At 36.4% G+C, this 16,459-nt stretch overlaps 1 protein-coding gene across 1 annotated transcript; it reads right to left on the reverse strand.

The window, feature by feature from the left end:
- Positions 1-548: 548 nt before the first annotated feature.
- On the reverse strand, positions 549-14,415 carry LOC132859017 (interleukin-15 receptor subunit alpha-like). The gene is made up of 7 exons (XM_060889565.1): positions 13,845-14,415; positions 6,251-6,433; positions 4,756-4,851; positions 4,444-4,641; positions 1,592-1,630; positions 1,369-1,447; positions 549-1,271 (listed from the first exon to the last, which is right to left on the reverse strand). The coding sequence occupies exons 1-7, from the start codon at positions 13,948-13,950 to the stop codon at positions 1,091-1,093; spliced, it is 882 nt and encodes a 293-aa protein (XP_060745548.1). The 5' UTR covers positions 13,951-14,415; the 3' UTR covers positions 549-1,090.
- Positions 14,416-16,459: the final 2,044 nt, after the last annotated feature.

Consider the following 16,459-nt stretch of genomic DNA (forward strand, 5'->3'; position numbering starts at 1 on the left):
AGCCCATGGTTGCCGTAAGGTTGTGTGCAGAGGCTAAAAGTGAGATCAGCTAGCTCTTGAGAGATGAATTACCAGGTTTCATCTTTGATTCAGCTGATGAAATGTCTCCCAGAGATGCTGAGATCTGAGCAGAAATGTTAGTGTTTGAGAGAGTTAAAGAGAATAAGTTGAGTGTCATCCGCATAGCAATGGCATGAAATACCATGTGAAATCTGTATCCACAGGCCCAAATGTTATAGACTGAGTGTTTATATACAAGAAGAGAAGCTGTAAATACCTCAAAGTTATTAACAATTATTTATTACTTAAACTTCTGACACAGTGTCAGTATTTGAGCTTGTAAAAAGAGGTGCAATAACATGGAGTTTATTTACTGGATTTCATTTTTTGCTTTTCTATCTTAAACTGAATCTTACATTCAAATAGAAAAGATGGCTCATATTCAATGGTGAGCAAATTCAGCTCAAGTGACATTAGAGCAATGCACTGAATGTTGAAATCCGTCATCTAAAAATGACCCGTTTCCATGAGGTAGTCATCCACATCCGTTGCATGATGTAATTATTTTATTAAAATCACTTAAAAAAAAGCCACAACACATGTATTATATATTTATATACATGTGTAGGTTCACAACAGCATAAAATATAACAAAGTGTCCAGTGTACCACACATTTGGGTTTGGACACATGAACATTTTGGTAAAAAAAGGGAATTTATTCATTATTTACAGTTTAACAAGAATGAAAAGCTACATGTATCTTAGATTTAATGCAAATAAATAAAAAAAATAACGATGCCTGTAAAACAAATACAGTAAACACATAAAGAGCCATGAAACATCAACAATGTGTCATGAATATGAAAGAAATTTAATAATTAATTTGTCCATGTATTTTCTTCCAATATACTAAGCGCATTTACATGTCATGCAACACAAAATAAATAACCCAGTTACAAATCAGTTAGTTTAGACTGGGTTGAAGAATGTCTGCTGCATGTATATTGTAAGCTTGCAATTTTGATATACAATGCATAATGTTGTTGTCCAGGCATGTAATATGTTGTTTAACTTGTTCTGGAAAGCATTTCAAACAGATAGGGGATCATCTGTATACACGACCTCAGAAGCGTCTTTAAAATTAGCAAATGAAGATTGGACGGCATCTGGAGCACAACTGCTTGTGATGTTCATTATGAAAGGCTGTTCTGAGGCATGTGTCAGGCCTGTCAAATGTACTGGATTGCCACCAGCTCTGCGTGGCTTTGAACTAAAAGAGAGAGTCACAGAGACATTGTAATGGGTTTGTGAAAGTACGATAAGCATTAAGGCATTTATGTTGATTTACATTTGCATTGAAACCTTACCGTCGACACATAATAAGGACTGCTACGGCTGCTGCCACCCCAAGGATTAAAGGCACTACAATCCCTAGAGAGATGCCCACTGTGTCCAAACATCAACAAAACAGAGAGAGATTAATAAAGAATGACAAAGAGAAAGGGAGAGATCTGAAAATGAAGCTACTGGGAGGTGAGAAACATGCATGAAAATGAGAAGAAAGATAGTCACACATCCGGTGGTACTTACAAATTTGTTTTTGATTTTCTTTTATTTTGTCAGTGACTCCTGAAAGACATAGACAGAGAGAGGTTGTGAAGTGGTGACTACCTGTCTAAGTGAATTAGCAAAGAAAAGCACAAGCACATCTGTCTTGTTAAAGTAACTATCACAAGAGGAAATCACATACAACACTCAAACCGCAGAACCACATCAGGAGTCGATGCCGATTTGATCCGACGTGAGCTGCTAAACTGGCATGTAAGATGTACAGTGACTGGCAGTAAACAGAGTTCTAGTGCTGCTTTAATTGTTTTTGTTAACTAAATTATTTATTCATACGTATTCATTTTTTTCCCACTAGCTCTCTTGGTTTACTTCCAGAATTGAAATCTCACACTGAAAACCAACAGTGTTCTGACATGATCCATTTGTTTATACTGATAAAAAAAAGTCCATTTCCATTCCTTCAGTAAAATGGAACAGCAGTGTGCTGGTAAAACCAGCTGGTGTGCTGGTTTCTACCATCAGTAGAAAGACAGGAACACTGTTCACCATATATTGCTTGGTTGATGGTTCATTCTTGGCGCACTGGAGACAGTGACATGGTAGTGTTTGTTGCTACAAGTGGATCAAGAATTTCCTACAACAGAGATTTGCTATGGTGCACTTAAGAGACACCAGCGTGCAATTAAGACAGACATACATTAAACAAAAAACAGTACCCAGTACTGAAATAGAACTTGGTATTTCAGTATACCAAACTACATATATATCCTGTTTATAATGATCTAATGATACCCAACAAATAATTAATTTAAATTCAACGTTACAATTAAATATACTAATTCCACTAGTACTAATGTATTGAATACAATTCTGTAGATCAGAAATAGGGCAGGGCTTAAACTTTAAGCAGTGCAGTACATGGAAGGCAAAAGTATCACATCATTTCAAGTACACAATACAAACTACGAGAGCCAGCACTCATAATTTGATCACACGCACCTGAATCCAGTCAAACACAATCACGGTTTATGAAGACCCGTAGTTCATACACTCACAACAATGTATACGCTCTCTGTTACCGGCGATTACCAAGCTCTTTCACTTTGTCATATTGACACACTGCTTTCCTTGACTTGGGTTCCTGTTCTGCTTAGCCTATGCGGTCTGACAACTGACTTCACCATTGTATGTTTTTGGATACTGAAGTTTTCTTAAGATTTAATCTGTCTGCCAGCTTGGAAAAATAAAGTTTTTGTTTTCTGTCCTTGTGGCCTAAAAGAACACTCAGTGTATTTACCTGCTACCCGATAACCCGGGGCACTACATTTTAATCCTAAGGTGATAAACACACTTCCTCCTGTTTCCTGACCATTTCCTCCTGCAATTCCAACTGGCATCTGATCATTTTCCAGAGCACGAGGAGACTGAAGAGAGACTCCACAGCATCGAAACTCAGGCTGACAGCAGTTGTTATTTATTAATTTACCCATGGGATCTATACAGCGTCACCTTATCAAGAAGGGTAAGAGGCTCACTGTGAAGTATACGCTTTGTTGTACTTTTTGTCAGGTGGCAAACAAATAAAAACAAAAGAAAACAGGAAAATCAAAAATAACAGTGAAAAGTGATGAATAGTGTGGTATAAATAAACAGAGTTAACAGGAAATAGGTTAGCTCAGCAGGCAGGTGAGTAAGAGTAAGCAAATGTCTATGAAGCTTTGGATTGTAAGATCTATCTTTTAATACTAGTAGTGTTAATTATTGTTTTTCTGTTGCATATATAATGAATGTATAGTATAATAATATAATGAGGAGATGTGTTCTGGTGGTGTTTGTTTCATGGATGAACAGGAAAGAGAAAGGCTAGTGAATAGTACATTTAGTTAGCATTTACACTGATCAGCCATACTATTAAAACCACTGACCACAGGTGAATAACATTTTCTTGTTTTAATGGCATCTGTCAAGGGGTGTTGTATATTAGGTAGCAGTCAGTTCTTGAAGTTGATGTGTTTGGAAGGAAGTGAGCAACTTTGAAAAGGGTCCCATTATGATAGCTAAATGACAGAATTAGAGCATCTCCAATATAGCAGGTCTTGTGGGATGTTCATGTATGCAGTGATTAGTATCTACCAAAAGTGGCAAAGGAAGGATAACTGGTGAACAGGAACATAGTTGCCCAAGGCTCACTGACACAGATTGGGAGCAAAGAATAACCTCTCTTTTTCAATCCAAGAGCAGAGCTACTGTAGCACTAATTGCTGTAAAAGTTAATGCTGGCTATGAATAAAAGTTTGAGAACCGTAGTGCATCTCATCTTGCTGAATGTGGTGCCGTGTAGCCACAGACCAGTCAGAGGGCTCATGAGGTTTACCATGAAAGTGCCCACAATGAGCATGTGAGCATCAGAACTGAGCGTGTACCAATGGAAGAAGGCAGCCTGGTTTGAGGAATCATGTTTTCTTCTACATGTTTATGTTGTATTCCTGGAAAAGAGATGCAATGTCCTGTTGGGAAAACTCGGTCCCTGCAGTCATGTAGATGTTACTTTGACGCACATCACCTACCTAAACATTGTTGCAGACCAAATACACTCCTTTGTGGCAACAGTACTTCCTAATGAACTCTTTCAGCAAGATAATGCACCCTGCCACCCTGCAGAAACTGATTTGCGGGGCATGACAATATAAGGCTGGTGGTTTTAATGTTATGGCTGATATATTGTGTATATAATACAAAGTGACATATGTTAGGTGAACCGGTCTAGATTCCACTTGAGAAAAAAGAATCATATATTAATAGATTATGATGCCAGATTTCAGCTGTTAAACCTGGATAAAGACATGATATATATGCTGGGAATTCATGCTGACCATATCCTGTGGTAATGAGGCTGCTAGATGTGGACATAGTGATCAGTATTTCTTTCTCAGTCGTGGATGAAGCTGTAATTCTAGCTGTAATGGGTGTGGTCACAGATGTCTCCTCCATTGTTGTGGTCCTCTGAGAGGTTTGGTGTGATGTCTGCGATGTTGTGGGAGCTTTGTGTGTTGTTGTGAACACAGTTTTTCCTGTCATAAGAGTGTATCATACAAAAAAAATCAGCAACTCCCCATGCAAACACACACAAACACACACACACACAGAAACACATACAACACAGACATCCACACACCCATACATACCATTTGTTGTGCTTTGTACTTTTTCATTCATGCCAGTTATCTTCTGTGTTAGACTGGACTGTGATGGAGAGGCAGATGGAGTCAGTGTGTCTAATTCTGTAATATAACATTCAACATGAGTCAGAATTAAAATGTGCTTGGACAGTCAACTCTTTTAGAAACATTTTTGTAATTTTGTATAGAGTATGTTTAATTGAATTAAAGCTAGAATCAGATGTGCATGCAGAAATATGTGTAAAAAATGATCTGACACCAGGGCCCGTATTAATGAAAATGCGTAGTGCAAATCATTGCTCTGCTCCTAGTGATGGAATTCTAAAAAAATTCTTAGAAATGTGGACGTTTCCCCTTAAAATTAAAGCTAAGATCCTTTTAAAGATAAAGGTTATTCATAAAGCATCTTAACCCTTAAAAAGGCTCATAAGATCAAAAAGTCTTATAAGTAGGAAGGGGGACTTTTAAGAGGCTTAAGAGTTTCTTTAGCAGAGGAGAGAATGGCTTAAAGCGGACGAAGTTGAAGAAATGTGTTACATACAATATTTAGTAATGATGACGAGTTAAGAAGATACTACAGATTAGATCGTGTAGGGATGATTTTTGTAATCAAACAGTCTTCAAAACAATGTGTCATACATAGTAACGGGTTTTGCCCAATCTCCTCTCTAAGATGAAAGTTGATTTGTGCTGAATCACTCTTAAGATAACATTCCTAGTTAGAATTCCTTAAGATAAATGAGAATCTTTATGAATACGGGGCCCAGATCTGTTGCCTAAGAAAGCTATTTAAATGTACTAAAAAGCATAAGGCTGGAAGAGACTGTTGCAGGATTGAAATCCAAACCAAATGTCAAAGAAAGGTAGACAATTTATAAAACAAAACATAGGATATTTTTATTAAAGTCAGTCTGTCTAAAGGTATATAAAGCTTACTCTCTAAATATGATTTCATCACACAGGGAAACAATCTTATGCTTTGATGAATTGTTGCCATAGTGAAATAGGCATTGCTTAAATAATACTTTTTCACATTTGGAATTAAGAGACACAATGTGTAGCATCTGATATTTAAATAATATTAGAACACCGGGAACAGCCTTAAGGTCAAGGGAGTCCAATCTTCACTGCAAATCCTAGTGTACTTGTAGGCCAGTGTATGTCGACACAGGACATTAAAGACATAGAGTATGTGCTAAATAAAAGCTTAACACTTTTTAAAAGTCTGTCAACCATCTGTCTAACTGCTGAACACAACATGTGAGTATCTACACAGATCAGCGTGTATTCTGTCTACTGTAATACTATATATATATAAATATATAAATATATATATATATATATATATATATATATATATATATATATATATATATATATATATATATATATATATATTTATATGCCAATTGCGATATTGTGCCAACCTGAGACTGCATTGTTGTGGAGGGATATACACACTATAATACACCACTGTAAACAAATGTATGAGATCACTTACTTATGCATACTAGCGGTGGATCGTTCCTCCAGAACGGTCCTCTATTTCCTCCTTCTGTACATTTAAAAAGGTTGGACGTTCCAGCTTCTCTTAAGTATCCTTCTCTACATTTCATGCGGAACCTGGAAATGACATTTTTCACTTTCTCTGCATTTTGAATCTCTGGAGGATCCCCACAATTTCCTAATACAAACAAACAAAAAAAAAGAAATAAAGCATTTCAAACACTGATACAGCCTCAAGCGCGCACACACACACACATACACACACACAATGAGATAATATCGTTATGATTTATGAATATTACTCCTTGTTTTGAAGTAAATGTGATTTATGGTCTCACGCTAATTTATTCAGTGGTAAAAAAATATGCAATAAGCAGACAGTTAAAGAAAAAGGTTCTATTATACACACACACACACAACATTTCTTAAGGTTCTTCAGGTAATACTGTAGTGTTGTAAGCTGTCATAAAGTGTGAATAGTGTAGGTATGATAACTGCGGTACAAAGAAAGACTGCAACAAACAAAGAAACCCAAATATATATTATTATGGTGTTCCTAATAAAGTGGCTGGTAAATATATACATATTTATCTTTACATAAATTAAAATTACAATTTTATTTGTCATGTACATAACCATACGCATTACGCCACATAGTGAAATGCTTTTGCACCATTTGTGAAAAAAAAAAAACCTGAAAAAAGAAATGCATATTAAAATGCACAGCTCTGTATTAGGATTCACAATTCGCACTCAGGTAACAGAGCCTTACAAAAGTACAAAGTACAACAAACTGAGAGACAACAATATAAAAACCAATACCAGTAAACAAAGTGTTTTCTTTAAACTTATTAATTATCTAAATAACATCACAACATAGTCAAGTCTATGTCAAAATTTGCTCTGCTGTTCTGTGAAGTTCAGAGCACTTTAAAAACAAAACAAAATGCACATCCAGACATATCACGGGGTTAAATGGCAACCATTAAATTTATAGCCATGAGCTATTTTGAAGAGAAAAGTCTTGTATTAACAAAAGACAGAAAAACTTTGTACACATTAAAACTTCATAATATTGCCAAAAAAAAAAAAAAAAAAAGCCCATTTACTGGAGTTCTGATGGCAGTGTGTCAGGTGTTGAAAGGAGATTTCCAAACAGGCTATGATGTAAGGTACATTGTCTCCTCGGTTGACATGCTCAAGTTTATATAATCACAAGTTTCCGGGATATCACACCACATAGCTTTGTTACTTGATAACCTGTTTGTACATTGCATGACCTGTAGCCTGATATGACAATTTGAATTTGTTTGTAGCTGCCAGTCTCGTTTAATTCCCCATTAATACCATTTTACTATTGTCTGACATACAGACACATTTCTACATTTAATACAGAAACATTTTATTGCTGCATTTTAATGACATTTTGATGAAGTTAAAATTTAACAAAGTGACTGGAGATCATTTTCAGTGAGAGCTGGAGACTAGATGTGGGTCCAGCGATACAAATATGGAGCCACATCTACCAATGGGATTGAAGACAGCAGAACACACAGGATGTGTGGCAAAGTGCATGATATAATGCAGATACACACTGCTGAATTTTGTACGCAGATTCCAAATCTCTGTCAAGACTTCTACTTTAACTGTGAGAAAAGAGATTTGTTTTCAAGTGGAATATTAGTAGTGCCATCCATTTGAACGTTATTACTATGCCAACGGTAGCCTACTGGTGACTGGTGACTTGCAGTAATAATATCAACGAATGTGTGAACGTAGCTGAAGGCTTCCCATAGTATACACCACTGCTTATAAACATGAGCACTTGCCTTTTACTCACATTTAAGGTGTTTCCCATATATTTGGTTAGAGTTACATTAACAAAGTGAGCACACTGAGTGTCTTAGATGGTGCAACATGGTCTTGCAGAATATGGCATAGCACATTTAACCTATGGTAGCTTCTGAAATTTCATCTGTACCATGTGTGACTGTTAAAAGTCCTTATCTTCATATGAGGTCACTGCATCCAGATTCAGATACTGACTTCAACAGTTTACCACATCCTTTTTACTATGTATTCTACAGAACCCGATGATTCTGGATGAAGTAACACAGAGTGATTCAAGCTATGTGCCATTTCAGGCTCATTATTAAATCCACAGTAAAAACTTCAAAATATTGCTGTTTCTTGGAAGCTGTAGGAAAGTGCAGTGTGGTGTTTAATTAAATGACTGGAGATGTATGGTACCAGTATCTGTATGGTGCACCAGTACTGTATCTGTATGGTGTTTTTAATAAAGTTTTATGCTTCAACTTCAAATTTTGATTAGAATGAAAGATTGAACTGTTAATTAACTGAGTTGATGATGGACACAATACCTTGTTGTATTGCCATGTGAAGAAAGTGAAAGTGTCGATTTCCATTCAATTCTGAGATGGTATTAGTAAAAGCTGTGCAAGCAAAAGTGTTTCTTCTACGAGCTCCACTTTGCAAACATCCTTAACTGACCACATCATTTCCTCTGTATATAATAAGATCCTACTTTGAATACTCCTTAAATGTTGCACGCAAATGTATAATGCAGAACTACAACCTGAACAGAAAACAGAGCTACTGACTAGCATAAACAACGTGATACTTCCATGCTCAACAAAGAGCGTATTTATTTATATAATTTATAAATTAAAGGTACACAAATCTATGCTGAAAAAATCAGCATGATCTGTTGAACAATATAATTCCCCAAGTCAAGAAACTAAACCTGAGGTACAGTCTGGCAGTGAAACTGTAAAGACTTAAATATAACTAGATAAATACAGAGATATATTTAGATAGAATTGTAATTCTGCCATGAGGCAGCTTTAAGAGTTGTACTGACTGTAACTCATTTCACATGCAATTGATTTTTAGAAAATTTGGGATTATAATGTAAACATAAATATATTTTGATTCGCAGTGGTACAGCTGAATAATTTGCTGATGATTAAAATCTACTATAATAATAAAAGCACAGTAGTCAAAGTGCCCCTTAAAGAGAAAACAGTACAGAGGTGGCCCTTCACACCAGTAAGGGTAGTGGTGGCTCAAACAGCTAATGCTGTTGATCAGAGGCTCAGGGTTCAAGCCCCAGTACTGCCAAGCCACCACTGTTGGGTCTTTGAGCAAGGCCATTAACCCTCACAGCTCCAGCGGTGCTGTATCACGACTGACCCTGTGCTCTGGCCACAACTTCCAAAGTCGAAATATGTGAAGAAAGAACTTCACTGTGCTGTAATGTATATGTGACAAAATAAAAGCTTATATTCCATAACAGAACCTTTCTGTCAAATTCATTTAAGCATCTAATGCTCAGATCATAATGCACTTATTAACATGCGTGTCAAGTTATCCGGTAACAAGTAGTCAGTCAAAACACGCAGCGCACACTTTGCATTGTGAAAGTAGAAGTCTTTTTTAAATCTGTCTAGTTGGTGTCATGCCAGAACACCTTTGAGGTCTGAGTGTTGGTAACACAGAAAACAATAAAAAAAAGGAAGAAAGAAATCAAAAAGAAAATAGACAAACCTATAGTGCTTACAGTTTTGATAACATGCATGCACAAATATATAACTGTGCAGAGGTGGGTAGTAACGAGTTACATTTACTCCGTTACATTTACTTGAGTAAGTTTTTGAAAAAAATTATACTTCTAGGAGTAGTTTTAAATCACTATACGTTTTACTTTTACTTGAGTAGATTTGTGAAGAAGAAACTGTACTCTTACTCCGCTACATTAGGCTACAATGAGCTCATTACTTTTCTTTTTACCTCTTTGGTATTCTACACATCAATTTTAATGTTTTATTTTGACAGATAGAGAAACTTCCGCTAAGGCCCTACCACGTGACTGTGTTTCACCAAACAAACGTAGTTGTGCAGTATCGTCACGTTACCATACTCAATCTCAGCGGCGGGACGAGTTAGTTAGCAACAGAGCAGTTTTGTCGAGTTCAGCTGTTTCGAGTTTTTTTTTTATGTGCTCAACTTTACTCAGCGCCGCAAGAGCCGACAAACTTTACAACCAGAAGCTTTAGCTTACCTGAAACTAAGGAAAGTACTAGAGGCTTCCTGAAATTAATTAAAGGAGTAGAGATGTATTTCATTATTATTGCCCTTTCATCAAGGCATCAAATGTGCAACAATCACAACACAAAAGAAATGAAATGTGTGTGTGTGTGTGTGTTTCCTTCTGTTGTTCTGTCACTGGAGACAGTTTATGAGAATTTATGGGCTGCCTCGTTCTAGTTCTTGAATTTACCTGAATTATTTTAATTTCAGCTATTTTGTTATTAATTAATTTGAATTTATTTTATTGATTTTGTATTTTTGTCTGTCTGATTGTTGTCGTGTTAAAAAATAAATCAGACATTACTCAACAGTTACTCAGTACTTGAGTAGTTTTTTCACCAAGTACTTTTTTACTCTTATTCAAGTAATTATTTGGATGTCTACATTTTACTTTTAATTGAGTCATATTATTCTGAAGTAACAGTACTTTTACTTGAGTACAATTTTTGGCTACTCTACCCACCTCTGTAACTGTGTAATCAAGCTAAAAATAGTTTAGTAGAATTTATTTTTTGAAGTGAATGCAAACCTGTGTTTGAGTCCTGTGCTCAAATGAGCTTTGACTTGCACCAATATTGGTAAATAAACCAATTGGTGGTCTACAACCCTCTGGGTTGTTGATCGGAAAGTCAGGGTTGAAGCCCCAGTACTGCCAAGCTGCTATTTATGGACGATTGAGCAATTGCTATTGCTAGTACTGCCAAGCTGCTATTTGTATGCTCCTTGCTCCAGGAGTATCATAGCTGCCGCTGTGCTCCAACCCCAACCTCCTCATATAAAGAAAAGAATTGCACTGTGCTGTAATATATATGTAGTGATAATAAAGGCTTTTATGCCCCAATTTCAAGTATGAAAACTAAAAGACATTGATAACAAGACATTTTTTAACAGAACTGACCTGACTGAATTAGTCAGCAATTATTTCTCCAACTGTGTTAGCATGAGACTTATGAGTCTCATTTTAGACAATATGAGACTTGTGCTTAAATCTCTAATGAGAAAGAGACTGGCGTGGATGGATATGGGTGGTGCTAGAGATAATCAGCGATTCCCATGATAAATATATCATTCTTTAAACCTTTTCACGAGTACACTGGTGATCTATTCCTTCACACTCACATGGACAGTACAGCTAATTGGAACCTATTGCATAGTTATCACCTTTTTTTTAATTTATTTTGTATGAATCTCTCACATTATTACTGAGATATAATAATATTTCCCATTAAGCTGTAGATAAAATATGACTTATTGTACAGTCTGAAGCCCTGCTCCAGATACAGTTAGTCGATGTGATGTAGATTGTCTATATATTTTCATGTTTCATGTCCAACAGGACAATATAAGAGCTTCAGGCTCTTGTCTGGTTATTTACCTGTTGTGTGCTTTCTGAACATTTAGTGTGCTCAGTCGCTTTATAGGAAAAGGAAAACAGGTGAAAGGGCTTACATATATATGCACCTTTATATTAAATCCTTCTGTAGTAAATAAAAAGTAGAAGAAAAATCCACCAATCACTTGCACCAGTCTTACACTATCACAGTGCTAAACTCCAAAATGGTCTGCAATGTCAGATCCCTATCTCACCAGATCTGACACCATAGACATGATCCACTCTCTAGGGTTAGGGTTAGGGTTAGGGTTAGACTCTTTTCTGTTCTGGCACCAAGGTGGTGGAATGAACTTCCCCTAGGGGTCAGGACAGCTGAGACACTGGCTATTTTCAAATGACGGTTTAAGACCTACCTATGAAACACTTCAACTAGCACTTCCTTCTCTTCCTTTTGTTGTGTGTGTGTATTTAAAAAACAATAATAAAAAAAAAACTTTGAACAGTGATTTAGGCTCTTGGTATCTTAAGTCTGTAACTTAGTACATCTTTTGTACATCACTTTTGTACATCACTCTGGACAAGGGGCATCTTCCAAATACTGTAAATGTAAATGTTTTTAATTTGCTGATATGGAAACTTTTCTTTCTGTTATCACTGGGCAGCACAATCATATCATATCAACCATATGCTGACTTATTTTAGCAGAGGGGTGAAGTAACTTCAACAGACACAGCTTCCTGTCAGCTTATTCAGAATATTTGTGCATTGTCCAAAGAAAATGTACAAAAATGTAAAAAAAAAAAAAAAAACGTGAAAGACAAACAACAAAGTTTAGATGCAGTTAATAGAATGTGGCATTCAGAATTAGTACCTGTTTGGACAAATTGACATAAACGTAGAAAAATAGTGGTACAAATATTCTGATAATAATTATAAAATATAAAATCTTATAATATATAAATAAAATAATAAAATATAAAGAAGTCATAAAACATCTTAAAAAAGAAGTTAATTGGTTATATTATGGTTGGAAAAATTCCACCAGCTAAAAATATCTAGACAAAAGCAGAAAGTTAGGGTTTCCCCCTAAACCTTCCATGACTGTTGTAGAAACACTGCAACACTTTTCCAGTAAGTAAACAGTATATAAAGTGTTATGGTTCTTGGCAGGAAGACATGCAGGTACAGTGAAAGTTATCCCCTGACCCCATTGAGACATCAACTCGCTGCAAGCATTTACCTGTTGCTCCTGTTGTAATGTCAGGTATGTTTCGTCTACAAATACTGTGTTTTATAATAAAATATATGAGAGATTTTAGGACATATTCAAACTGTAAAATGCAAAAACAATAGTAATAGTATTGTGAATAGTTTTCACAATAGTTTACTAGCTACGCTATTTCGCTCTTAACTAGATAAAATAAGGAATATCTTAATTATTAAGCTGATTAAAATGTATGTGAGATAACAATTTGATTGGTTTTATGTAATAAACAAGACAAATTTGTAATTATATTTCAATTAGCACCAAGTTGCCTAATTTTAGGCTGACGCCTAAGGTATTAATGGTAATGTTCATTTATTTATAATTATTTAAAAAAATGATTTCTCTGTAACATTATTGTAGGCTATTGTCTAGCACTGGAGTCACATGCATTTAATATTTATATTTCAGTACTTTTTATTTAAATTATGTAATGATACTGAATACTGTATTGTGGTACTGAATTGTCATGTTTAAGTCTAGTAAGGATGAATTTTTTTTTCTTTTGCAGCAAAAAAAATGCTGACTGAAGGCATTTTTTGCTGAAATCTAAAAAACTGCTCATGTGATATGCACTCTGTAACCATCACTTGTTCACTTGTTATTCACAACCTAACAATGTACTACATTGCGTTACAGAGAGAGAGAGAGAGAGAGAGAGAGAGAGAGAGAGAGAGAGAGAGAGAGAGAGAGACTTTTTGGGTCAAAGCAACACACAATGTCATAATGTACATATATTATTCAGGATAATGTTATAATATTTTAAGGATGCTGAAAGTTTTATCTCCCAGTTCATTTTATATCTACAGCTTTTGGAGTCATGTATGAAATTGTAAATTGACTGTAAATAGCATTAAGAATGTGGTGTAATTCATGACTTACCATCTCCACCGGTGATGATGGAGCATTCAGATATGATGAAGATGAAGGTCAGTGTGGATGCGAGCATATCCGGTGTGTCCAGATTGTCTGAGCTGAATGTCCTCATAGAGCTTTATACACATTTTAAGAAGTACACTGATGTGCCATTGTGTGTGTGTGTGTGTGTGTGTGTGTGTGTGGTTGTGTGTACGTGCGCACGCGCGCTCGACTTTCTGACTGTGCGCGAGGGAAAAAACTTTCACTTTCTCTTTGGTAATAAAACGAGCTTGTATTTTTGGAACAAAAACAAATACGACGCTCCTTCTTTGGAATTCATTTTTAGAATAAGTTTCTCTGTAATGAGCTCCAAGTCCCCCCACACACACACACACACTAATTAAGGCATAACTGGCAATGCAATGGAATATACTGGGGGAAAACTAGTCTAGACTCAACACGCAGTCAACACGTCTTACTTCGATGATTTTTATTTCCTACCTCGAGTCTGGTAGCGTGTTTATTATGACAGCACCGAAAAATACCTGTCGCTGAGGAGCCGAGAGCGCCGGATATTACTGATGAGACAAATACAGGAACATGTGAACGCGGCTTCCGTTATTACGCGCGTCACCAGCTTTTATTTCTGGGTTGGGTTTTTTTGTGTTGCGTTATTTACTTATTTTTTTGTTGTTGCTTTCCTCTCTTTTTAAAATTGTTATTTATTTTATTTTATTGTATTTTATTAATTTATTAATTTATTTTATCACATTTTATTAATGTCATTTATTTATTAATTTATTCATTCATTCATCTTCTACCGCTTATCCGAACTACCTCGGGTCACAGGGAGCCTGTGCCTATCTCAGGCGTCATCGGGCATCAAGGCAGGATACACCCTGGACGGAGTGCCAACCCATCACAGGGCACACACACACACTCTCATTCACTCACGCAATCACACACTACGGACAATTTTCCAGAGATGCCAATCAACCTACCATGCATGTCTTTTTACCGGGGGAGGAAACCGGAGTACCCGGAGGAAACCCCCGAGGCACGGGGAGAACATGCAAACTCCACACACACAAGGTGGAGGCGGGAATCGAACCCCGACCATGGAGGTGTGAGGCGAACGTACTAACCACCACCGTTTGCCACCTTGCTCTGATTTCATTAACACTATAGAGGTTGCTACAGTGCTTTTGTGTTAGCAAAATTAGGTTGCACAAAGCACTAAATGCACAAAAAATTAACTGCAGGGTTTAAAATAGTTTGCCAATAATTTGCCAGTGGCAATAATTTTGGCCGGGTATATTTTATTTTCACTATATAAATAAAATATCAATATCAATAAAATATAAACATAACCATATCCGAATGAAACAACTTCTCTTTATTAAAAACAATAAGTTGTGGGCTTTCTAATACTTTTCTGTCCTGTACTTTTCTGTCTTTTTGTCTTTTGTCCTGCACTGTCTTTTTGTCTTGTCTGTTTTGTCTGTTCCTACACTGTCTTTCTGTCTTGTCCTGCACTGTCTTTTTGTCTTGTCCTGCTCTGTCTTTCTGTCTTTTGTCCTGCACTGTCTTTCTGTCTTGTCCTGCACTGTCTTCTCTGTCTTTTCCTGCACTGTTTACACCAGGATGCACAGTTGCACTTTATGTATCTAGGACTAACTTACTAAGTCCTTATAGCTCTGTCTTTGTTTTATGTAGCACCCTGATCCTGGAGAGACGTCGTCTCATGTCACTGTGTACTGCTATATATGGCTGTAATGACAATAAAAGCTTCTTGACTTCACGAGGAGCATCTTTCTGTCTTTCTTCGCTCTGCTGATGTCAGTTCCTCCTAGAATTTATTTTTTTGTGTGTGAAAGTTAAAAAAATGTTTGATTGAAAAATCTGTGAGTTTTTTTTGTGGAAAATTACTTACCTTGAAATTCAAGGACAGGATTCCTCTTTTAAACTGCTGCCAGTGAAGACATATACTGTATGTTATTATATGTTATTTTATTTGTCTGTAGTTTGTCCTGCACTGTCTTTATGTCTTTTTGTCTGCACGGTCTTTTGTCCTGCACTGTCTTTCTGTCTTCTTGTCTTGTCCTGCGCTGTCTTTTTGTCTTTTGTCCTGCACTGTCTTTCTGTCTTTTTGTCTTGTCCTGCACTGTATTGTTGTCTTGTCCTGCACTGTCTTTTTGTTTTGCCCTGTTCTGAAAGAAAGGTCTTTTGTCCTGCACTGTCTTTCTGTATTTTTGTCTTGTCCTGCACTGTCTTTCTGTCCTTCACTGTCTTTTTGTCTTTTGTCCTGCACTGTCTTTATGTCTTGTTTGTCTTGCCCTGCACTGTCTTTCTGTCTTCTTGTCTTTCGTCCTACATTGTCTTTCTGTCTTCTTGTCTTGTCCTGCACTGTTTGTCTTGTCCTGCACTGTCTTTCGTCCTACACTGTCTTTGTCTTGCACTGTTTGTCTTGTCCTGCACTGTCTTTTGTCCTACACTGTCTTTATGTCTTGCACTGTTTGTCTTGTCCTGCACTGTCTTTCGTCCTACACTGTCTTCATGTCTTGCACTGTTTGTCTTGTCCTGCACTGTCTTTTGTCCTACACTGTCTTTATGTCTTGCACTGTTTGTCTTGTCCTGCA

The sequence above is a fragment of the Tachysurus vachellii genome, chromosome 16 (genome assembly GCF_030014155.1).
Source record: "Tachysurus vachellii isolate PV-2020 chromosome 16, HZAU_Pvac_v1, whole genome shotgun sequence".
Classification (NCBI taxonomy): domain Eukaryota; kingdom Metazoa; phylum Chordata; class Actinopteri; order Siluriformes; family Bagridae; genus Tachysurus; species Tachysurus vachellii.